The sequence below is a fragment of the Brienomyrus brachyistius genome, chromosome 13 (assembly GCF_023856365.1).
Source record: "Brienomyrus brachyistius isolate T26 chromosome 13, BBRACH_0.4, whole genome shotgun sequence".
Taxonomy (NCBI): Eukaryota; Metazoa; Chordata; class Actinopteri; order Osteoglossiformes; family Mormyridae; genus Brienomyrus; species Brienomyrus brachyistius.
This window is the reverse complement of record NC_064545.1, coordinates 24,715,029-24,740,165: the sequence shown is the minus strand read 5'-3', so window position 1 is coordinate 24,740,165 and position 25,137 is coordinate 24,715,029. Positions and strand designations below refer to the sequence as shown.

At 44.4% G+C, this 25,137-nt stretch overlaps 1 protein-coding gene across 1 annotated transcript in view; it reads left to right on the top strand.

Moving 5' to 3' along the window:
* Window positions 1-25,137, top strand: part of hydin (HYDIN axonemal central pair apparatus protein) — a 73,092-nt gene that overhangs the window by 589 nt on the left and 47,366 nt on the right. Inside the window, 16 exon segments of the mRNA XM_048973665.1 lie at window positions 1,577-1,702; window positions 4,025-4,144; window positions 4,750-4,884; window positions 7,077-7,276; window positions 10,788-10,912; window positions 15,864-16,068; window positions 17,093-17,276; window positions 18,479-18,578; window positions 20,293-20,411; window positions 20,555-20,778; window positions 21,565-21,632; window positions 21,809-22,044; window positions 23,571-23,671; window positions 23,766-23,901; window positions 23,985-24,149; window positions 24,733-24,885. Of these exon segments, the coding sequence (XP_048829622.1) occupies window positions 1,577-1,702; window positions 4,025-4,144; window positions 4,750-4,884; window positions 7,077-7,276; window positions 10,788-10,912; window positions 15,864-16,068; window positions 17,093-17,276; window positions 18,479-18,578; window positions 20,293-20,411; window positions 20,555-20,778; window positions 21,565-21,632; window positions 21,809-22,044; window positions 23,571-23,671; window positions 23,766-23,901; window positions 23,985-24,149; window positions 24,733-24,885 (2,397 nt within the window).

Sequence of the window (25,137 nt, the reverse complement as noted above, 5' to 3'; positions counted from 1 at the left end):
AATATTCATCAGTGTGTATTTTGCAGAGGTGGAAATTTGTGGTCCAGAGAATACAAATCCAGACCAAGATTTTGTTTCAACCAACCAGTTGAGCATAAAGAGTCACAGTCACAGAGTACTCAACTGGTTGGTTGAAACAAAATCCCGGTTTGGATTTGTACTCTCTGAACCAGAAATCTCCACCTCTGGTATTTTGCTATGTTCAAAGTCATTTTGGTTGCAAAAAAAAAGAAAGTTCCTTTATATGAACTGTATCCCGGCTCTCTTGGGGCAGTTTTATCATTAACAAAATAACAGGGTTATAAGGAAACTGCATGTTACAAAATATTGAATCCTTTCAGTACTGAATACTTGAATATTGATTACTTGAATCCTTTCCTTAGGGTTATTTTCAAATCCACTACTTGTGCCTCTGCACATTTTAATTGAAATGAATTGATGTTTTATTTGGCATTTGCAAAGTACAGCTATATTGTAATGTTTCTTTCCATATATCCCATCATGCTCTCCTGTGAGACACATTCCATTGGGAGTGAGGCTTGGGGTCCAAGTGCAGGGTCTCGCCATTTATCCGGCATGCCCCTGGAGCATTTCAGGGGGGTTTGGGTCCTTGCTCTAGAGCCCTGTGGACATATGACTAGTCTGCCAAAGACTTGAAGCAGCAACCTTTCGGCCACAGGCCCAGAGGCCTAACCTGCAGAGCTGAACACTGCCCCAAATATGCATTTCCAATTTGTTGGTTGGCTGATGTGGCAAAATAATTTGCAAGTTTTCCCACTCAATCAAGCTGTTATTTTGATACTTGTCATGTTTGGAACAATGCCAAGCTTAACTTCTGGTATAACTCTTTTTGACATTCAATTTTAAAGCACACAGTAAGTATAAATGAACGTATCTCTGTTGAAAATCATGTGCTTTCATTTCAGTGTAACACAATATAAAATCGCTTAAGGTATCAGAGAGTGACATGACTCCTAAACGATGCTCTCTTAAAGAATGAGAATTATAAGGTAACTGAGAAAATAAAATATATCTCGTTCGTCATATATCTGTGTTTTGGGATAGTGTACACTTTGCTGCCCTTTTCTGATGCCCTTTTCTTATCACTGCCCTAAGTGCAAGTCTGTGTTTTTCTATTCCAGGAAGATATTCATTTATGAAATAAGGAAATATTCTTGAAACATGCTCATATAAAACACTTCATGAATAGATATTGGATACATGATTTTGTTTTTGACGAATATCAACAAGCTATATTTTCCCACTGTTAATTGTTTTAAATTTAGCACTGAATAGCATATTAACATTTTAATCTATTGATCTTCAACTAATCTGCTGAAGTGCTTTGTCTATTTGGCTTCTAAACATACCTGGCATTCTTATGGGTAATTTTCTTGCAGATTATTATTGCCACAGCAAGAGCAGCACTCTGAAAGATTTCCATACTGCAGTATGCTTTTCGGTAGTAATTCAAAAATCTGAGACTTAATTAGATGTGCTGATGATATTTTCTTTGTAACGTTGCAGATATATTAGATTCAGTGGTTGTTGATTGTTGTCCTTTTCTCCGATTCAGATGACTCCATCTGCGTTTGCCCACGAAATGTCCCTATCTACAGAGCAGCGTCTGGTAAACACACATGCAATGCATCCGCCTCGGATTCTGGAGGTCCTGGATATGAGAGAAACCACTCACCAGAAGGTAAGAACAGAATGTATTGTTATACAGAGGGCGATTATGCTGACCCACGCATACTGAAATGCCTGCGATAATAACACATGCACCCCGTATTAGTCTTAAGGAAAATACCAATGAGTAAGCATGACTTAACTGTACTGATTTTTATTTAGGCCTTCTGTGTTTAAATATTGGCCAGTTATTAAACAAGATGATATCTGTTCTGTTCGCCCTGGAAATATAACAGAAAATAAGATTTGCATATTCTGTATTCTTTACATAAAGTCTCCTCCATGAAATAATATGACTTTGTGTTCATTTTATGTTGCAATGAGATCATAAAAATGCTGTTTTATAGGATTCTTCATTCGAAGACAGAACTAGCACAACCTGACCATACTGTAAAATCATCCTGCTTTGGTTTATATCAATGCATAAAGACACAGAGGCATAGTCATCTATGACAGTTTGGGAGTGAAACTTGTGTCTAGGAAGCTGTGTCTTTAAATCCCTGATTGTAACTGTAGTATTTAACGGTACTATGGATAAGCCTGGCTGATAATCGCACAGTGGCATAATGGCATTTCTGAATTATACAGAGGAGCGGCATGGTGGTGCAGTGGTTAGCACTGTTGCCTCACACCTCTGCGGCCCAGGTTCGAGTCTCCGCCTGGGTCACGTGTGTGCGGAGTTTGCATGTTCTCCCCATGTCGTCGTGACGTTTCAAAACATGCTGGATGCCTAATTGGAGTTACTAAATTGCCCGTAGGTATGCATGTGTGAGTGACTGGTGTGTGAATGTGCCCTTCGATGGGCTGGCCCCCCATCCTGGGTTGTTCCCTGCCTCGTGTCCATTGCTTCCAGGATAGGCTCCGGACCCCCCGTGACCCAGTAGGATAAGCGGTTTGGAAAATGGATGGATGTATGAATTACACAGAAAAGGCACATTACTAATCCATTACCCTCTGACTCCTTAACGTCAGTGAAAAGAATGGATGTGACATCTCTACACTGTCCTGTAGGCTCATCGCGCTTTTATTGGTCCGTTTGAGCAACATATTTTTTACAGAATAGATGATACTCAAGCCTTTGTTCCTTGGACCCTGATTCAGTACAGCAGCCAAGGCCAAAGACAATGGTGTGGTAATTGCATTGGCCAAAGACTCTGGATGTAGACTCTTAGGGATCAAATAATCTGGATAATGGATCTCCTGGTTTGCACTTTTCTGCATTATTTTAGCCTTTTCCCTTTCTTCATGGCTTAGGACAGAATCTGAACAGGCCGCTTTGTAGATTCCTGTGCACTTGTTGGGGCTTATTTTATGAATGTCTCTAAATTGTTTCTGGATTCATATTTTCTTCCTCTTCTCAACAACAAAACAAAATCAATACACCTTAGCTGTTCTCAGTTTTCCTGATTTGCTGTCCTTTGCCACATAGCACAGAATGAGCAAGACTAGATTTCGAGTCTCTGGCCATCTAGAATGGCTCAGTGCAGCTAATTAAATAAAAAGCGATGCCCTGAAATTAAGAGAAAGAAGCGGACAGAAGGAGGTGATGGGTGGGGGATGTTGGGCTGGGGTTAGGGGCTACATTCTCACACTTTTGTTTGCGATTGTTGGGACTGATGTCCTTGGTCCAATTGCCTGCAGAGGCAAATCTGTGAAATGGCTACATCAGACATCAGGGTATAATGACAAGAGTGAAGTAAAACTTTCTAAGCCAATATGTGCTCGTGAAGTTTTCTCCAGCCGTCACGGCAAATATGTATTTTTATCCCATCGTCAATCGAAGGGTCCCTTCCATCAAATCTTTGATAAAAAATGGTGCACCGACCAGTGACTTGACAGTATGACATAGACCTCCGTCTGCTAAAAGAGATATTGACACACACTCCATCACTTCTAAGGTGCAGCAGTCAGTCAGCATCAAGTGAAAAGCACTTAAGGACAGCTGATGACTGTCATTTTTTGAGCAGAATTTATGTTTGTGCGGCACAGCTTGTGTCTGTGGTGTAAGTGATTTTAAAGGGACTCAGAATTTTCCTGGTTTAATAAACAATTACCTCCATGCAACATGCAGTGAAAAAGGGTTATCATAGGTATTACTTTACTTGAGGGGGAACAAATAGTATATTAAACTGTTATTTATGTATTAATTAACTGCAAGCTAAGTCTTAGTTACATACTGATCTTATGTTTGTTCATCATTAATGAATCCTGACGCATGTTTTATCTCAGCTATCTACTGTATTTGTTCATGATTTGTACTTCAGTATAGTAACTGAGTTAGTACTATTTGTGTTGATTATAATGACCCCTTTCCATTCCTTTTTCCCATTTTCAGTTTTCATCTGTAGACATTGACCAGGCTTTGTTCCAGCCTTTCCCTTCAGAGATAGTGTTCCAAAACTACACTCCTTCTGAGTCGTATGAGGTACCGCTGGTGCTTCGCAATACTGACAAGGTAAGGCAGATGTCAAAGTGGAGAAAGTTTGGCAGGCTTAATGCATTCATTAGAGGCAGAAGTCAATGATGCCATAAGGACAAATGACCTGTATACCCATCTGCATTGTTTACATTTGCATTTTATATAGCAGACACTTTTATACAGAGTATCATACACTTTTTCGACATCAGTGTCAGCTTGCTTGGGGGGTAAGGGCTCTGAAATTACTCTGCCAACTCTGGTATTTACTCAGCACATAATGTTGTTATCACCTTGAAACTTGCTCACGGAGAGGCATCATATCTTCTTTTGTATCCTCATACTCCCGTTTACCAATCTTCTATACACAGGATGTATTTTGGCTTTATTTTAAATTGCAACTATTGGATTAATTGATGGTTACCAAGACAAAGGAGCTAATCTGTTAGACTTGAGATTTCCTACAATATTTGGTAGTGCAGTTATTCCTTTTCAGTGATAGGAATATCTGGTTAGGCCTTTTGTAAATGCATTGTGCTCAGTCATGCCATCATTTTTCGTTATGATGTTTCACTGCAGACTCACACTGACGCTTTCGATGTTCGCTCGGTGTGATTCAGCGTGTATGTGCTGTGGCTTCTCAGATCCCGCGCTTGGTGAAGATTGTGGAGGAGGAATCCTTGTACTTTACAGTAATTAGCCCAGCGGACGTGTGCAGTAAAGTCGCTCCAGGGTTGGCGTCCACGTTCACTGTCCTCTTCACGCCCCAAGAGAACAAGGTAAAGCGTGGAGGGTGACTCCGTGTCACACATGCGCTTGCAGTGCAGCTGCCCAAGGCCTGCCTGAGAGTGATGTGCAAATGCAGCTGGTTGGATTATGTCAGCATACATTATGCATTTGATAAATAACAATCCAGTACTGGCACAGTAGAGAGAGACAAACTGCTGTGGAAATTCACAGTCACCGAGAGCAAGATTAACAAAAACGCCAGCAACAGATATTTACATCAGTCTTGTCAATGCCAAGAAGTAAAGGGGAAATCGCATGATTGCCTTGCACAGTCCACTGTGTGCAAGACCTCCTTCACACCCCACACTGTGAATCCTCTCCAGGTGGAACCCTGTAAGTCAGTTTTTCCCAACAGGGACCCACAGACTATCCATGGTTTTGCTCCCTTCCAGCTTCCTGCCAGACAGTCCACATTTTTGCTCCTACTGGGAGCTGGGAGGGAGCAAAAACACGGACTGTATGTGGGTCCCCGAGGACCGGTTTAGGAAACACTGCTGTAAGCAGTAGCGGATGGGAGTTCGCTTCCATCTGTGTTGGGAGCATTTATTCTTGTTTTTTTTCTCCGGCTGTTGACATTTCCTAAGATAAGTCACATGACTGCTCTCACGTGGATTCTGGTTGATTCTGAAATGCTGGACAGGTATTAGGAACTCAGCTGTGCTGAATGACATATCAAGTCTTACATAAAAATGTCAAGGTATCTTGTAGGTGAGTTTACATGTTCTCTTAGGATATAACTCATAATAAAAGTTTCTCTGACAAAATTTTGACTTAGTTTTCGTATGATGCATCAGACAGACATTAATGCACGATACTATGAGAAATATCCTTCTGAAGCAGATCTATCTGTAACCATTTGAGACCCAGGGACAACAATGTCATGTCTCAGTGGCTGCTTTCTCATTTCTCTGCAATAAAAAATGGGTTAAGACTGAATGCCACCACCCATGTTAGTGCTCCACCAAATGACAGCGGCAGTGTGGCCTTTGTTTAGCTGCTGCGGGCACGAGGCCACACCCACCACGAGGCCACACCCACCACGAGGCCACACCCACCGCCGCCCACTTCTGTCCCTTCATTGGCCACCATCCTGCCTCTTCTTTGCCAGATTATTGTCTTTGCTATGAATACAGAGGGATAGGCTGCTAATGACATCGCTTTGTTTTGATGCGCAAGGGAACATGGGGGCTTTCCCTCCCTGTGCCTCCGGCAGTTTTAGTATTGTATAGAATGCAGTAAGCTGGTTTGACGATGATGGGGAAATAGCAAATTCCAAGCTTTAGGTTTTATTTTAACACGCACACAGTTGTGTAAGGAAGTGCTTTTCCACCTGCTTTCTGGATTTCCTTTGAAGGAAGTAACGCAAATGCAATGCAAACTAAAGCAAAATATATATAAAATAACGCTAAAATAAAATAACAATAAAAGTGACTGGAAAATAGGAAAGGAAAAATGAGCAGAAATCTGTGTGTTTTTCTCACAAGGCTTTGTAATCTTACGATCTGCTTTATAGCTCTCAGCTCCTATTTAATTGGCTTCCTGAACTGCAATAGTTCTGGAGGAAGCTACCAGGTCTTCCCATGAATAGTACGTGGGTTCATCATTCTCTCCGGGATGCAACAGATGACTGCTAGAGGGTTGCGCATTTCGCATTCTTTTCAAATTCATTCAATTTGTCTCTGTGCGACCCGTTACAATTGCCTCAGATAATTAGCAGAGGTATTTCAAGTTGGTATGAGTTAAGGATGGAATAAATTTTCATGGAAGCGTATGTAGACAGTAGCTCCTTGCAAATAGCAGAACCGTTTGGCATCTAACTGTTCACGAATATGATTTTCACTATTCTTAAATGCAGTTCAAACTGGACACACTTCAATTTTTTTCTCTTCAGGTGACACATAATTTATTGCTTGGTAAAATTTGGACTCTCTTATTTGTACAGAATTTGTGCTCCCAACAGCAATTCCCAGAATTGCCCAAAAGGGGATTTATTTTTAGTTTATTGTAGTTTCTAATTTTACCTAATGTTTTTTATTCATTTGTACTGCAGGGTATTTTAAGATAATTACCAGGCACAAAGGAGCAGCAGCAGAGTCTCTCCTTCAGGTCCATGTCCTCGACCATCATGCTGCCTGCTACCATCCTGCTGTCGTTGAACCTCAGAGTTTCATTTTCGCTGCAGGACTACGTCCACCGCGTCATATGCGTGACCGAGAGAGAACGGTTTGAGGTGCCCATCCGGGCTGTGGGGCCAAGGGCCATCCTGGATTTCCCAGACCACGTGCACTTCTCCGTCAGCCCCGTGAAATGCCTCTCCCAACGCACCCTGCTTGTGCGTAATGTGGGGAAGTGTGAGGCCAGGTTCCAGCTTAACACATGCAGGTGAGAGCAAGTTGGAGGTATAAAAACATATACCTTCACTACAGCTAATGTTGGCAGTTTGGCAGTAGTGTTTGCGCCTGCAGTGTGGGAGGCCTGGGTTTGATTCCTGGCCAGTGTGGGCATTATTCTTTCGGGGGCAGCGTGTGCCTTAGCGAGTCAGGTTGCTGTGTTTGTGATCTGAAGGTTGCTGGTTTAAATCCCAGCATTGGCTCCAATTGTTCCAGGGACACTGACCCCATTCTCTCAAAAAAGACATGGACATTGCTTTAGAACTTCTGCTATATAAATATAATATAAAGACAGATTCATCCTGGGCTGGGTGTATTCAAATGATTCCTATAATGGAGATTAGAGTATAAAGTAGATCTAGCCTGTAATGGAAGTGTAACACCATATTCAAGGGAGTTTTACTTGCACAAAAATGTTCTGAAGGCAGAATGAAAACTTACTGGTTATCTCTCTGAACCAATCGGATTGTAGAAGAGGTGAGTTCAAGCAACTAGAGGAGGTGGGACCAGCCAATCAGATGTCTTGGTCCCGCCTCCTCTACAATCTGTTCTCTCTCTGAACCAATCATTTTTTCGTCTGCCCTCAGAACATTTTTGTGTAAGTAAAACTCCCACGAGCTAAAACCGTGCATGTTTGCCACACTGTGTGTAATAACACTTGGTTCCAGCTGGTGGGAGGCCTCAGGTAACCCTACTGTACTTCAGAGTGCTGTGAAAAATTAATGCAAAGCCCTGTACTCTAAACAGTAGCCCTGCCTGGGAGTTTACCAGCATCGCAACAACATGTGCATCAGAATGGCGTTGCCGTCTGCGCCGGCTCCTTAGCCTGCATTGACCATGCTAAATGGAGGGGCAGTGAGTCACAAAAAAGCCCCTGAGGTTTCAGGCTGAAGCATCAGTTTTCATAGCGCATCAGATATGTTACTGACAAAGTCCTATTTCTCTAATGCAAGCTGAATTCTAAACCTACATTTGCTAAACCTTCACTATATATTTGCTGCATGGATGATTTTAGGATGCATCAAACCACCCTACCTGTAGCCTATGATGAATAATATACTGAGAAATTTGAAATCTGAAAGAATCTAGAAAGATTCTATATATGCTGAGATATATATCTATCTATAATATTTTAGCGCTGCAGTGAATATGTCCTGAATATATTTCTTGTATCTTGGATAGTAAACTATTAATTACTTGGCCATGTTTGCTGTGCAATACTGATTGAACTTGAGTGATCGTCTTATGCTTCCACATTGACAATATGTGCTGAAACTGCCATATAGTTATAACCAAATTCTGGCTTGTTAAGGAATGGGTTTATTTTGTACCATAGCACCATCCAACCATCTACTAACCACATGTCCTGATCCGGGTCATGGGGCCCCAAAACATATCCTAGGTAATACAGAGCACACCCTAAACAAGACGCCAGTCCATTGTAGGGCACACACATGCAACACTTCTACCAAAGGAAACCTACGCTACACAGGGAGAACATACAAACACAATACACATGGAATGGGGTGGGATTTTACCCCAAACTGTGGAAGCACGAGATGACTGTACTGCCCTCTGACTCATCGTCACAGAAACAAAAAGCCCTGAGAATAATATTCTGCTTTGGAGGGGAAAAGAATCATATACAAAGAGGCCTGTCACGATAACAAATTTTGTTGGATGATTAATTGTCCCAGGAATTATTGCGATAAATGATAATATTGCCGTTGTGAGACCATTTTCAACTGATGTAATAATAATGGCATATTAATGCAAGTACACCCTTTCAACAATCAATAAACTTTAATTTCTAAAGAACAATTAACAGCGGGACTGGAAGACATTTTTTATATCCAAAATAAATAAACAAAACAACCAAAAACAATAAATAAAATGGATTATGAAGTCTCTATAAACAAAATCACCCTTGAAATATTAAATATTAGGTTCAGACAGGGAAAACAGGCAAAACTGTCAGTTAAGACCTCTGTAAACAAAAAGTGCGAACTAACAACAAAACACTCCATATGAATAAAAGCAGGAACCTCAACAGGCCGTATGCAAATCCGTTGCTACTTTAGTCTGGCAAATTCCGAGCAAGAAACATAATTTATTGCATATAATCATATTCATATAATTTATAAATATTATTTTACCGCTCATAGTGAACACGTCTGCCTGGGCGAAACTGATAATTATAATCGGATGATCATCATAACCGATTTTTTTCTTCTTCATGTCTCAGTCTAACGCCAGCCACTAAGTTCAACGAATAAGACTCCCCTTCGTATCCGCGGATGTAAGACAAGGCAAACATCTTAAAGTCCTTCTCTAATTTACTCGTTGGTACTTTGGAGAAGGATTTACAAAAGCGATGTACGTCGTTGATCATAAGTTCGGCTAAATCCTGTAAACGGCATGTCATTTTTCACAGACCGGAAATGAGCGAGCCGCATTTCCATGAACGCGGACGCTGTTGGGCAAAGAGCCCACTGGCACGAGAGTTCGTGCCTCATTACTAGTAATGTGCCGTTCGCGAACGATTGGAGCCGGTTCCTGTTCAAGAGCCGTTTTATTAATGTTTATAGAATTGTCCGGGTTTTTGAGCTGCCTAAACATTAAGGACGACAGTGGCCGGAACACGTTGTCTTCCGAAAAAGCCCCCCCACGAGACGGCGTCTTATTTTTAACAAGCTGAAATCAGGTTATGCTAATCGGCATCAGGTTAAACGAAGAGAGGGGCGGGTTTAAAAAGAGCCGTTTAGGAGCCGAAAGAGCCGGTTCTTTTTGGTGAGCTGAGGTAAATGAGCCGGTTTGCTAAAGAGCCGATATTCCTATTTGGTAGAGAGAGACACGAGGAAAACAAACAAACAAGCAAGCATGCAAATGGAAATTATCGCAGCCGGAAAAATTATCGACCTCATTTTAATTATCGTGCAATTAATTGATTTATCGTTTATCGCGACAGGCCTATATACAAACAAATATATTAAAGCAGCACTAAAATGACTTTATTGAAAAGAAATTAAGAATGGCTGAAATCAGTTAATTAGGCTCTCTTGGTGACATGTACTCTGGAAAAACAACGTGGGTCAGGGAAAAGAGCAACACATCTCCTAGGAGTTGATGAGGTTGTTGATTGTGGCCTGCGGAATGGATGCCCACTGATCAGTGTCTCTGTGAAGTTGTCTGGTATCGCTGGGAGCTGGAACTGATGTACATGCTGATCCATGAAGGCCACATGGGTGTGAAACTTGAGCAATCTTGAGGCATTTTGTTGTTCGACAAATCATGCTGAGCTACATTTTGATATGCCACACTAATGCCGTCCAGTCAAACGAAATGTGACATTTTATTTTGCAGATTTGAAGGTCATGAGCTTTTTGTGTGCTTATGAAAAAAAATCTGGATGCAAAATGGGAGCAAACAAAAACTGTTGCATCTATAATAATAGTGTGGCTTCCTGCACTATGTAAGTCCTGCTCTGTGCTCTTTCTTTGCAGTCCTTTTTCAGTGGACCCCCCCCTTGGGACCCTGGGGGTGGGACAAAGCATGCAGGTGACAGTGGACTTCTTACCCAAAAAAGCTGGGGACTACAGAGAGGACCTACGGCTGCATTACCACTCAGGTAACACGCATATCGTGCACAGGTCCACATGAGATGCAAAGCCTTACCCCAACGGCAATGTACATTCCCTTTCTGCAGAAATATTCTCGTTTCCTTGAAATATTATTCTTGTTCTGCTCATGTCACAAGGCAACATGCAACCTCATCCTGAATCACGATTCATTGCAGCATAACATCACACTCCGTCGCTGTTTTTCTATAGCACTGGAAAACTCAGGTCCATATCTGGGCCAGAACACAATTGAAGCTGGACCACATGATCGACCCCCCCCCCCCCCCTCAAACCTCCCCCAATTCGACAAATTCTATCATTGGGGGTGCCCCTTCCCGGTCACTGTGTTTTTTCCAGACACAGTGCACCTGGGCTTTGTGTTGCTGATGGAATTTGGCCCTCGGTGAAAAATCACCTGGGAACCCTGTTCTATAGTCTGGGCGAAACTGCGAATGTGTGTCCAGGAACTAGTGTATAAATAACCCAATGCATGAACGTCCTGCAATATAAATGACAGTCTCAGTCTAAATGTTAGCAGCAGTAGCATAAAAATTTGTTGCAATGTCACAGTAACACTGAGAGAATTTGATTGCGTTAAGCTTGCCAAAAGAAATAAAAATGCAGCCCCCTGTAGACAGGCTGACCTTTCTTCCTGGTGATTCATAAGCAGTTACAGTCCTGGCCACAGAAAAGCATCCAAGTGGAGAAACTGCGCCATCTCAAGGTCATATAGAGCATGGCCACTCGCAGCCTGACTGCATGGAACACAGTCAGTATCCTAGGGATTTGCTGCCTGTGATTGTAATTTAGATGCAAAGTCAGTGACCTGTTATTACCTTTGAGAAAAAAATAAAATAGCAAGAGGAATAAAACATTTTAATGGAAGTTTCTTTACTCCGACATTTCCCTCTAATAAAAAGCCAATATAGAGACAATAAAGATTAAACGAGTACTGATGGGGTATGTATTGGTATGTGTAACATTGACTAGCTCTTTTAAAAATATATTTCGATCGTTAGGTCTAATTCCTTTTCCTCTTCTGCTTATATGCAGATGAGAAACTAAGAGGGACGCAAAAATGAAACTCTGAGCTGTTCCCAGCACACAGTTAATTCTAGGCTTGTGACTGAGGTGTCTGGCTCAAGTGACACTTATGACCCTGTGTGGATTAGCAGGACTAATTAAGCAGGTGCCTGGGAGCGGAGGGGTGGTAACATTACTGCCCCCCCCGGCACACTGTGGGTCTGCCGCTAGCACCCTCGGTATCCAGGCCGTGCTCAGTGCCGTGCTGGTGTGGTTATGCTATTGGGGTGTTCTTGCGGACGTGTGTGTGTGTGTGTGTGTGTGTGTGTGTGTGTAGAGGCGACCGTTTATGAGGACTCTGTACTGGATGCCCGGTCCCATCAGAGAGGCAGCTCTCTCAAGGAATAAACATGCGGCCCTTTAAAAGGTGGCTTTGTCAACATTTTATCACCTGCTTTAATTGAAGAGAAGGCTTTAGCTACATGTGCTTTTTAATTTAGCGACTGCCCCGAGGATCCTCCAGGGATCCAAGGTCAAAAAGCTTTTATATAGTATTTTTGCATAAATTAAGTGTTGTGATGGTAAAAATGCACCCCAGACAGGTGACATCATCTTAAAGTCTAAATGTACTCCTTAACAGGACTTAAAAGAGCGGTATCTCTCTTAAAAGAGTGGTGAAAAAGCATAAAGTCCTCTACCAAGGGCGTAGGTTTGGTTTCAACATGGATAGGGACCAAATCAACCCCAAACCTCTCGCCCCCGATAAACGCACATGATAGTCCGACAATATTGGTGGGGACACGTCCCTGGATCTCAGGAGGATGTGGTGAAGGTAGTAGACGTTCAGGTATTTACATTTTGTGTAATATTTTGTTGCCTTCACAAATTTTTCCCTGTTATTGTATAAACCATTAATAATCATAATAATCAATACTTTATTGATCCCCGTAGGGAAATTGTCTTTACGCCTCCCACTACTTGCTCTTTTTTAAATTTTTCGCGAAGGGCTGCCACCCGTAGCAGTGCCCAGGGAGCTGGGGGTTAAGGGCCTTACTCAAGGACCCGCAGGCTGAGGCTGGGTTTGAACCTGCGACCTTCTGATTACAGGCACACAGGCTTAGCCCACAGAGCCACACGCTGCCCCCAAATTGCATGTGCTCTTCTACTGAGATGTAAACATTCTCTTTAATCTGTGGCATAAATTGTAACTCCAGAGCAGTTGGGTAGGTCTTACACTTAAATGGCACTTTAAACCCAGTGGTCAAACGTGAACACACACCCCGCATTTCACATTCCACATCTGAGGCTGTGAACTCATCTTTCTGTCTTCGCACTGCAGTTTTGCCACTAACGTACTTTTTATCGTACATCATGATTCTCTAAACAAATGCGACTGGTGCAGACAAGCATTCCCTCAGTATGCACATGACACTTGGTCAGGTGATGTGGGGAAATACAGCGAATGTATAATTTATGTGGAGGAAATAAGATTCTGCAGCTTAATTAGTAATTTTCCAGGGATTTGCTGGGGAGACTTTCGGCTCCTTCAAAAGTGTTGATTGCCGGTAAGTAAAATTTTGCTTTGTGGAGGGAAGGTGGCGTGTCAGTTTGGAAGACCCGCATTACATAAGTGAAAAGGGAAAGTGTGAGGTAGAAAGGCAAACCCAGGTTTGCAAACGGGGATGCAGTGTGCGCTAATCGCAGAGGCCAGTCAAATCCATTATGAAAAAGTACATCCTTACATTTGCATGTGCAGGGTAACCCCTGCGTGCTGTGGCTGATTCCGATTGGCTACCAGTCATGTCTACTGAGCCTTGGGGTTGAATCAGGGCTGCCTGCATTGCGGAGTCTCTCACAGACAGCGCATGCACACACACAGAGGGCCCTGCACACAAGGGACAGGCCTCACTGTTGGAGATTGTTGCTCTGTAGTCCCCCATCATTCCTAAAATATCTCTTAAAAAATTATATATGCTTTTTGTTAGGTACAGGCTTTGTATCCTTGACACGAAGCCCTATTTGCCCCTTGTGTAACATTCATTACGGCCCGCGTACTCGCACCCTTTTGCCCTGGTAATTAAGCAGAACATGGGGGTGGATTTATAGCGACGTAGAGTGTGTAAAGCATGTTAATGAATGCTAATTGCCGGGAAGATGGCATGCATATTATTACTGTACAGTGTCTAAGAAGTATGTAGCAAAGACTTGGATTGGTGGGGATTTCTAACATCATATATGTATTGGGAGAATGTTACACTTGGTATTTCGCATATATGCTACATTTATAGCCAGATACACGCATTAGAGCTAGACATTAACTGGATTATGTATAGTATTCACATTCATGTTGTAGATAACATACCCAAGAGAACAGAGGGGAATAGTGTTTAAGCCATTTCGGTTGTACTAATCCTCATTTTCGCTGTTATGTTATCTCAGCACAGGTGCACGCGTATTTCATCGAATACGCTTCGGAGTGGAGGCCGTTCTTTGGTAATCGTATGCAGATGAGCTTCTTGGACAGTTCCTCTGCGTTTTCCCCCGAGGCTCTGTACTCTCATGCTCACTGTTTACCTGCCTTGTTCTTCATCCTTTGTGTCTCTCCTGCTCCGTCTCGAGTCGCTTTAAGATGTCCTCCCTCTATACGTATAAGTGTGCTCTGAGTTGCTGGTTTTCTCACACGCTCCGAATGCACGGTGCCCGGGATGCGTCAGGCCGTGCAGTTTATGATTCATATCACCAGCGCGCCTTTGTTCCTCCTCCTTCCATGTTCTTCAGAATACTTTCCAAGGATTCTGCTGGCACCAGTAACTAGCAGCGTCTGGTGGCGTGATAGAAAATTCCTCCTAAATCTAGCTGGGTTTGCTATGCTGTGAACGTTAGGGGTGCCAGAAGAAATATTAAGAAGATGGATTCCAGCAGAAGTTCACATTTGGTTTGAGCCAGTGTGAAATATTTTACCCCATTGCTTCATTATTTGTATATGTAATTCAGATACGGCAAATCTAGTTACAGTAATAGCGGATTTTTTATAGCGTTATGTGGGGAGAGGGGGAGTGCAAACTGGGTATAATGCAGAGCCAATAGGAACACAAGGTGCTTACCCAAGTGCAATGCCCCTTGGGTAATATGATTGCCTTCTTTAAGACCACCCCCCCTCCCAGGAATGTAAATGCGAGACATGGTTTTTATTTGTTAAACAAATGCTGTGTGGTAATTAGTGCCTTTAAGAACTAATTTTACCCTCCTTCATTTGCAAAGTTATGGTGTATATAACTTGAATGGAATTGTAAGAATTAACTTCTGTGATTCTTTTTGTTTCGACCTTTTGAAATATTGTAAAGTAATTAAAAAAATTAAGCATGCTTGTGAAAATGCTTGCAATTCATTATTACTTTTATTTCTTGTACACTGATAAGGTTTCATTTAAGAGATTTCAAATGTTGAGCCACAATAATCTGCTTTGAATGAAACAACCAAAACACAATGCTTTCTTTAGCTTATTTCCATGTTGCAGTGGCTGCCTTATTTATTTTGCATGTCTCTGTTTTGACATCTGGGGTTGTTGCAGGAATCATGTGACACAGGATTCCATGGAGACTTGTTTGCTTTGATTGGTAACTCGGTAGGGGTAGTAACTAGGTTATTTAACCCAACAGTGCCATCTGGGTGGAAGCTGATGGCAATGAACCAAACCTCTAATGTCATTTTATAGACCCCATGTTTTGCTCTGCCCTTGTCTATGAATCATGCTTGTCTATGGAGTGTCTAAAAGGGGGTTCGTGTACTGAACTGTGTGACACACGTAGAGTTGAATCTAAACACCTTCAGGTGGTGTACTGTATTCCGTCATGTCCTCACGTCTATCAGGCGTATCTGAACTCATCTAAGGTTCATTCTTCCCCTGATGACTTTTTGACGTGGGTGGTGTTTCAGGGGAGGACCTCTGCATTAGCATATATGGAGCCGCCGCGGACGTGAACGTACGCTTGGACAGGAACTCTGTCCTCATGAAGAGGACCTACATCTCCATGGCTAGCCAGCGCTGCGTCACCCTGGCTAACAGGAGCGATGTCATCGTCCACTACCAGTGGAAGTGCTTTGGGACTGAAGAGGAGGAGGAGGAGCAGCTGAAGCTGAGGTGAGGATGCAGCAAACCGTCCCTATCAGTGAATGTGGTAAATTTCACTAGCCCAGTATGTGGAGAAAGGCACCTAACCAAAGGTCTATGCTCCTCCCCCATGCCTTACACCAAGGCTTAGCTGTTAGGATTCTATAGTAGGTGATCCTGCAAAAACAGTAAATGAAGCCAGATCTGATCGCCGCATTAAAATGATAACAACTGTCCAAAGAGGTATCACCAGTTAATTCAGTTTGCTGTAGGTCAGTGTTTGCCAACTTGATCCTCGGGGGCCTACAGATGGTCCACGTTTTTGCTCCCTCCCAGCTCCTGGTAGCAAAAACATGGACTGTCTGGCTGGGAATTAGGAGGGAGCAAAAATGTGGATGGTTTAAGGGTCTCCGAAAACCAGATTGGAAACACTACTGTAGGTGGCCTGGGAACTTACTCGGCATGTACTACCTCTGGGCAGCCTGTGGCTCAGTTGGCTAAGCCTGTGTACCTATAACCAGAAGGTGACTGGTTCGAACCCAGCTTTGGCACGTCTGTGGGTCCTTAGCAAGGCCTTTAACCCCCAGGTCCCTGGGTGCCACAACACATGGCTACCCTTCGCGGCCAACTTCCTCTCCCAAGAGCAAGTTGGGGGAGGTGTAAAGAGAATTTCCTAGCAGGGACCAATAAAGTATCAATTATTGTATTATTATTTACCCGGCTTTCTGGTCATTGAATAGTAATAGTAGTCTTGTTAGATTCTTGCCTTGTTTGGAACCTGATGGAACCTTGTGTACCTGGGCATTCACTGGAAGCTCAGGCTAGCTGCACTTGACAGCTCGACTCTTTGTAATGTGCTGTTTGTTATATGCTGCGTTGTTTTGGACAAAGGTATCTGCTACAAAAAAATAAAGGTAGAAATGTAAATCCTCAGTTAAAGGTAATCAAACCTAATATACTAGCATGAATACAGTATGTCAACCACAGTAAATGCAGTCGCTAATCTGTGAGGGCTGTTGCTTCTCTTCCTTACTCTGGCATCATCCTTGGCCAGGCCCTCTTCTGACCTGCTAAGGGAAGAAGAGAAGAAGATGGAGCACTTTCTGACCGAGTGCACCGATGACCCCGCATTCCGCGATCATCTCTCGCGGCTCTCCAGAACCTTCTTTAAGCAGCAGAGGCAGCTGCGCGAGGAGCGCCTGGTCTTCTCCGGTGACCACATCACCATTAGCCCCACAGTGCGTAGACTCGCCCTGGACCACTAAACCGGAAAACAGTGCTCGTTTTCCTGAGGCTGGGGGCTCAGAATTACGGGGGGAGCTGGAGAACAGTTCTATAGCAGAGAGTCTTGGAGCCCTACATGTATGATATGTACGATATTTAGTGTAGCAGTGATTCTGCTAGATGTCTGTTGGAGTCATTCAGATATTTACAAAGGTGCCAGATCTGCTTGTATCGGTTACGTACTTGTCACGGACTCTTACAGCAGAGTGTTAGTGTAGCGGGCAGCACCGAAGTGTTTGATGCGATATTCATCAGACTTTTTGTTCCCTTGTGTCACTGACTTATTTATACAGCAGCTGTCAAGCCAGTGACAATGACAGATTTATATTTATTCAGTTGGACCAGAATGCGTGTGCTATGCCACTCCTTTTGATTATATACCAGCACCCGCCCCCCGCCCCCGGTTCCTCACATGCAGTTAGCTGCACTTTTCCCAAATGTTCATTCCCTCATTCCATTTTCATAAGACTTATTTTTCATTTTTAGGGCCAATATGTTTTGCGTGTACTGATGTGATGAAATTGGAATATGGATTGGAATATTTGGCCATGTGTGATATTACCCAGAGAGATTTATTGCCCTCTGTACTTCTGTGTGCGTGACAGATGTGTAATGCACATGTGAATGATGTTCTAGCAAACAGCTTTATCTCTATGTGTGGGACATGGGGAGAAGAGCAATTGTGTCCCCCACAGGACCAGGCAGGATTAGGGAACTAATTTCTTACTGGCAGCTTGTGATGCCCCATAGAGAGCCAATCAAACTTTAACTGTCATAGCTGTGACGGTGTATCACAGGGCAGTTCCCAGTGAGTGTGAAAAACACTGCATTCCACTGGGAACCCGCCTTTTTTTGCACAGCTTTTGTTTAGACGCATCAGGCTGTGCCGTGCAGGTGGGTATGACACAGTGATGGCACAGCGGGCGGAGTCGGGTCACTTTGGGTTTTGCCGTCTTTAATGATGTTGCGTCTGCAAATTCACCGTCCTCCGAAATGAAAGGTACTGCAGTTTCCGCAGCCCGCCGTCTCTTGGCCATCGGCATCCAAGGCAAAGCGCTCTTGCTGTGCTTCAGTGCTGTGACCGTAGTACCAGCCAAACGTCGAGCCGTTTGATAGCTCGTGACTTTCAAACGGCAGTCTGATCTCCTTTCCCTAGGAGGGGGACATCTGGCCCGACTCGACGGCCGAGTTCACCATAACTTTTAAGCCACAGGAGGTGAAGATTTATCAGCAGACTGTATACTGCGATGTTACAGGTGAGGAAGCTGGCCGTTCCCGCGGCATGCAAGCTTGATGCGATCATGACAGCATGCGGAAGTGGGTGGGGTGTGAGACAGTGATATCCTCGCATACAAAAAAAAAGTCTAAGTCACTGGAATCTGGAAGTATGGAGCTCCAGTGTAATTCACATCCTTCAAAACTCATTCAGTTTTTGTTTTGGAATAAAATAAAAATATTGTGCATTCAATCATATTTTGGTAAGCTTCTGTTCCAAAGACTATTTTAACCGCAATTAGGGGTGTTTAGTGTTTTGATTATGCAGTTCCAGAGTTCCAGCTTCAACCAAAGACTAGATTAAAAAAGCTGAGAATTGCAGAGCCCTGTCTTCGCTGAGGCCTACCCCTAATCCCTAACCCCTCCTACTTCAGCTCACTGGAATCTTAAGTGATCAAACAAAAGTGATAAAATTGTTCTGCTGTTTAACAGCACAAATAAAATTCTCTTTTAAGAGTGAATGGATTTACATTTCACCACAATTTATATCTGCGGCTCTGATTTTCATGATTTTCTGATGTTCCCGATATTGGGAATGGCACTGCCTTTGAAATGCAGGGGGGGGGTCAGTGTCTGCACTGGCATAAACACTGGGTTATGAGCTCCAGCAAAGGTCATATTGATTAATTAAAACTGGAAAAAAACAAGACAACCTCTGTGCTGGCAATTCTGTAACTGCTTTATGGAGATCAATACCAGGGTAGATGACTGCCTTTCCAAATGATGCCCTTTTGGTAATTATGGGATAATCACAGATTCCATGTCCAGATGTCAAATCCCTGTTAAACGTTTAGAAGCTGGTCACGTTTTTATTGAAGTACAAACTTTGTTGTGTTACGGTCATGAAATGAATGTATTAATCCAGCCAAGAGCAGATCGTTCCTTTTCTCTGGCCTGCCTTCATATATTAATAAATTATGGTTATCAGAGAGGCTTTGAAGCTGAGTCACACTGCTGGTCCGGCCCAGAAGAGTCGTTGCTGTAACATTAAACCTCATCAGGAGGTTCTTTTTGTTTGTTGCAGTTGAGCGATGGTGTCTCTTTCCTCTGACAAGGCCTGTTGGACTTTAGGTGTAATATAGCTCTCAAGTTTGTGGCTGTAGTGTAGAAAATGTGGACCTATATAAAGGGGGCATGAAACAGCCTGGTGGATTTATGTGTCACCCATCCTTCATTACCAGGACAAAGCTACTCATTTCTGTCTTCTGAACCTTTACGAGTGATGATGTCTAACCCTTTTAACACCGGCGAAATCAAACCCTAAAACACTATAGTCTGCAGTAAAGCAGTTCATCTGCCACCCAGTACATTTCTGCAGAAGGGGCAGAAGAAGGTTCTGGATGCAGCTTCTGAAGTTTCTGCTCAGTCTCCTGCAGAGAGCAAAAGATCAATGCTGGCGGCTCTCTCGGTTCATTACTGCCGTCTCACTGCTGCTGGGAGATGCAGCGCTAGTCTGGGTTTCCGTACTGCCTGCAGAACAGAGTACACTGTGAAATGTGAGTGTTTTACGGGGGTGGGAGGCTGGTTTGTGAGCCTCTGTGTCTGAATTCATAGACATAAATTCATTCACTGGATGTGTCAGCTTCTCTTGGTCTTCAGATTGGTTTACTTGGCTTGGATCTCAGTGCTTGTTCGTAAGTGGCTGTTTTTGTAAACAGGTTATGTAGCCGTTTCCCTTCACCTGATCCCATGCAGGTCGAGAGAGTCGCCTGCCTATGCGCATTAAAGGGGAGGGCGTTGGGCCCAGGTTGGAGTTCAGCTTCGACCTGCTGGACGTGGGCAACGTCTTCATCCACTCGAAGCACAGCTATGAGGTGAGAGGTCAGAGTGCCTACTGTAGCAAACCTTTGCATGGTGCCTAACCTGAGCTGCTCCAGTGAAGTCAGACCACCAGCTCACCTATCCCTCACCTCTGGTTCTTTGTCTTCCCTCCTCTTTGGACCCTGTTCATCTGCAGGTGCTCTTGTCCAACAAGGGCTATATTGACGCCCCATTCCGCCTGGTGCCGCCAAGTTCTGCCCAAGGCCGCTGCTTCTCCTTCAGCCCCAGTGAGGGCACGGTCCCCCCAGGCTCCTGCCACGCCATGGTGGTCTCCTTCTCCTCGGGCATCCTTGGGATGTTCAGTGAGGAGATCCTCTTTGCCGTGGAGGGGAACCCCCAACCAATCAGCCTTACATTCAGGTCCTTCATCAGTCTTTCATTCAGCTCATTTCCATACTCAAGACTTGCATTCTGGCTGGATTGATGGGGTTTATGTTTAATTACAAAGGCCGGTTTCAGGTTAGGGTTATGGTGACTTTTCATTCTGACGCTTATTATTGCAGCCAAAATACCCATATTATACAGTACCAGTCAAAAATCTAGACACATACTAAAAATCATCTGTTTTCCACAAGATGACGACCCTAAGCACACCTCCAGGTCATGTAAGTACTGTGTTGTCTTGTGAACAAGGAAAGAGAGTGCTGTGACAGATGACCTGGCCCCCACAATCCCCCCCAACCGGAGCCCCACAGAGCCGGTTTGGGATGAGTTGTATCAAAGAGTAAGAGCAAGGCAGCCAGCTGGTGCCTTCTGGACTGCTGGAGAAGTGGAAAGTGAAAGAATTTGGAAAGTGATGGAAAGAATGGCAAGAGTCTGCAATGTTGTCGTCGAAGCTAAGGGGGGCTAAGTTGAATAGTCTAAAATCTGAGAGAATTCTGACACTTCTTTGGGTCTTTTCAATATTTGATATGTATTATTTCATTGCCACAAGGCCTTTTACGACAAGGTGAGTAACATAGCTAAAATAGACAGAAATGCATTGAAAGTATTTGTGTCCTGACTTTTGACTGCTACTGTACATATAGGATTAACGACTGTTTACTCACTTCTCCTTTCGCCCATCACACAGCCGCGTTTCACCTCCGCTGGCTCCGCCTCGTACAGATCGAATATCATAACCGGTTGCTCTTCTGCCTCTTGCAGGGGTCGTGTAATGGGACCCACCTTTCAGTTCAGCGTTCCCGAGCTCAACTTCGGCGATGTGTCCTTTGGTGGGTGCCTGGAATGCCCAGCTTGCTGTCTGTTATTGTGGTTCTGGCAGGCGGTTTGATTCTCCTGTATCGTGTTTGATTAATTATGCCTGCCAACTGTAACAAGCAGCTCCTCCGTCACCCTGTTAGGGACAAGCTCATCACTACAGGCTTTTTCTGTTTTTGGTTCTTCTCAGGTTTCCCCTGTACCCTGACCTTCCAGCTTAACAACACCTCCCTGATACCCATGACCTTCAACCTTCGCATCCTGGGTGACGGCAGTGGCCCCCCAAGCATCCGCAGTATGGACCAGGTCTCTGACCCAAACCGCACTGACTGGGCCGGCCACAGTGACCCGACGGTCCAGCCAGCGGAGTTTGCGCTCAGCCCCAGTTCCGGCACCATTCATGCCCAAGGGCTGATGGACATCCAGGTATTAATTTGGGTGCTGCTGCGTTTAATTGAAGCCAAGGACATTTTAATTAAAGCTAAAATTAAAATATGGGACAGAAATAATAAACAAGACTGAATTTATCTGTGGATTTTCCAGTTGGTTCTAACTAACATTGACATAACATACATGCATATTATTACATTCATAATTTCTATACTACGGCAGTGCTGGATTCTCAAATCTGATTAGTCAAAAGGGTTTTGATTTTTAACTGCACATGTAGTGGCAGCCAGTAATAAATCAATGTATGATTGTAATCTTCAATACTTGACTGATGTTAGTTAACCTCCTGGGTACAGAACAGAATACAAAATGAACATAAAATGTTTAATCATTGGCAGAAGAAAGTAGTTTACTGGTAAGTGCATTTTCTGCAAATGTGTTTAAACGTGTAAGCCAGATGTACTGCAACCATGGTGTAAGTGGGTTAATGTACTCCAAGCCATGCATAATGCGTTTCGAAATGCACTTCACAGCTATGCATTTAAAAACGCATAATGCACGGCTTGTCATGCATTAACCCTTACATAATACTTACATAATACTTATTATTCTAAATTACATGTATAATCATATCACTGTGAGTCAATAAGCCTGTGACTGTTCTCGCATTTTCTATTTGAAAGGTTTTGAATCAGTTTAAGAAAGACTGTGAATTGTGAGCAGTATTGCCCCCCCCCCCCCGCAACACCCTGCCCGCTTCCTCCACCCGCCACGTACCTCGCGCTGTGTTTCTGAGCGCTGGCCGACTCTGCCTGTCACGCCGTGGCCATTTCCTGTTACTGGGAGCTCCCCAGCACCCGTGGTGATGCGTCTTTCAGACTGGTGTCCCCCCCCCCCGCCCAGTTTTTCACTCGGGTGCCATTTCCATCCCGCTCTGACCCTTTGTCCGGAATATACATGAGAGCACAGGGGGATGTGGGCTCTGCAGAGCCGCTCGATTGGGTGACTGACAGGCGGTCGTGCGACTCCCAGCACGCCTTCAGCGAACTGACACCAATCTGCGACGTGCACCAGCGCTAACAAAAGCGCCGGTGTGTCATATGTCAGGGCCCCTTCCGCATCGATCGAGAGCTCGGCTCCCGTCAGCATGACCGACCTCGCGCCCATTAAGGCATCCTCACACCACATTTCAGCTTCAAATCGATAGATAACAGTCTGGTTTCCTGCACATCCCTGTCACATGATGGTCATGAGGCCCAGTGGAGCTCCTCGCCCCTGGGAATCCCTTGTCATGTGGTGATGCATTTCTTTCTGTTCAGTGACACATGTCTAACATCAAAGACAACAAGCGCTCGGCTGTCAGCCATCTTGAACCAGACAGGCACAGCAAAGGCACATCATGCCGATGATGAAAGCAGGGCAGGAGGCATATTCCTATTTCATTTTTAGTGGGGCAGGTTGGGTGTTTTTATTGAAACGCTGTGCTGTTCCAGTGATTTGTATGATCATTGATCTTTGTAGGCAGTCAGTCATGCTCCCTTTCTCTCTCTTTGAATTCGCAGGTGACTCTGTGCCCTAACTGTGTGCAGATGTGCAGCCTGGCCCTGGTGGTAGATGTGGAAGGAGTAGGGGAGGAGGTGATGTCCCTGCCCATCCATGCGAGGTATGGGGCCCCAAGCGGACCCAGTAAACCTGCCCAGTCCCCTTCACACTCCTCAGTCTGTCTGTCTGTACTTCCTGACTTCTGCTCTGCTCAGATGCCTGGTGCCCAAGGTGCGCCTGGTCAAGCCCACGCTGGAGCTGGAGGGCTGCTTCCTGAACCACCCCTTCACGGTGTCCGTGAAGCTCACCAACGAGGCTGACCTGCCTGCCTGCTACGGTCTGCTGCCGCAGGTCAGGAGGAGAGCTTCTGGGAACCAACCTCTGGTCAATGCTCGGTGTTCCCTGACTGTTTGTGTCCGTGTTCCCCTCCGCAGGAGTACGAGGAGAGGCCCTCTTTCCTGTACTCCAGCCTCCATCCCCGTGGGATAATCCAGCCGCGAGGTGAAGCAGAGATCCCTCTGCTTCTGCAGGCCAAGACCGTGGGCAGGCTGGTGGTGGCCGCTCACATCGCCGTGTTTGGCAGTGAGGAACCCCCACTGGTAAGAGCATCTGAGAACCTCTTTACATTCTTGAGATGCCCTTATGTTGCACTTCTACTCCTTAAATAGTCTGTTTAGGTTATTTAAAGTTGTTGTGTACAATCTCAGAAGAAGGGTAAACATTTGTACCTTTTCTTGTCTTCTAATTGTACCCTGTAGATAATTGTATGTTTTGAGGTACAGAAATGGGCTTTGATGAACATTTATGTACCATTGATGGTACATTAATGCTGTTTGTACCTTTGGGATGTTCCTCAGAGTCTATTTCTGTACCTTAAAAGGTACAATTACAAGGGTAGAGTGACAAAGAAAAGTACACATTTTTACCCTTTTTTTCTGTAGTTCATGTGTAGCTCCTGCTCTAATACTGCTTACACTGGAAGGTCAGCCTGCAGTAGCTGAATTTATGCCTAGGTGACTCTGACAGCATGGATGTTTGCACGGTGCTTGTATGTTGGTTTGGGCAAAAGCACCTGCTAACTGTGTAAATGTATGCTTCTGTATGTTGTGGCCCTTGCATGCTCTTGGCGTGAACGCTTAGGCATTATAACAGAGAGTCTGCCCGCACCATCCCGCCCCGCAGGAGCTGATCCTCTCCTGTGTCGGAGAGGGTCCCGTCGTGCACGTCAGCCCCACAGAGCTAGACTTCGGCAGCATCCCGGTCTTGACCGACGTCTCCAGGACAGTGAGGCTCCTGAACCAGTCTCCCATCCCGGCCCCCTTCTTGGCCCAAATGGTGCGTATGGCCACCCGTCGAACATTTCAGGCATGTCTCCACACAGATGGGGAAAGCGGAAGAAAGGGGGGAGCCAAAGGTCAGCAAAGGTCTATCTTGGTCCGTTTGGTTTTAGCCTGACATCCGGCTTTATTCAGCCTCCTCTAATTGTGTGATTAATGAAGCCTTTTGCTCTGTGCACATCAGGCTGTTGTCGTGGGAAAAAGGGTAGATAGTGACCTTTGTCTGAGGGGCCTGTAACTCTCACCCTAG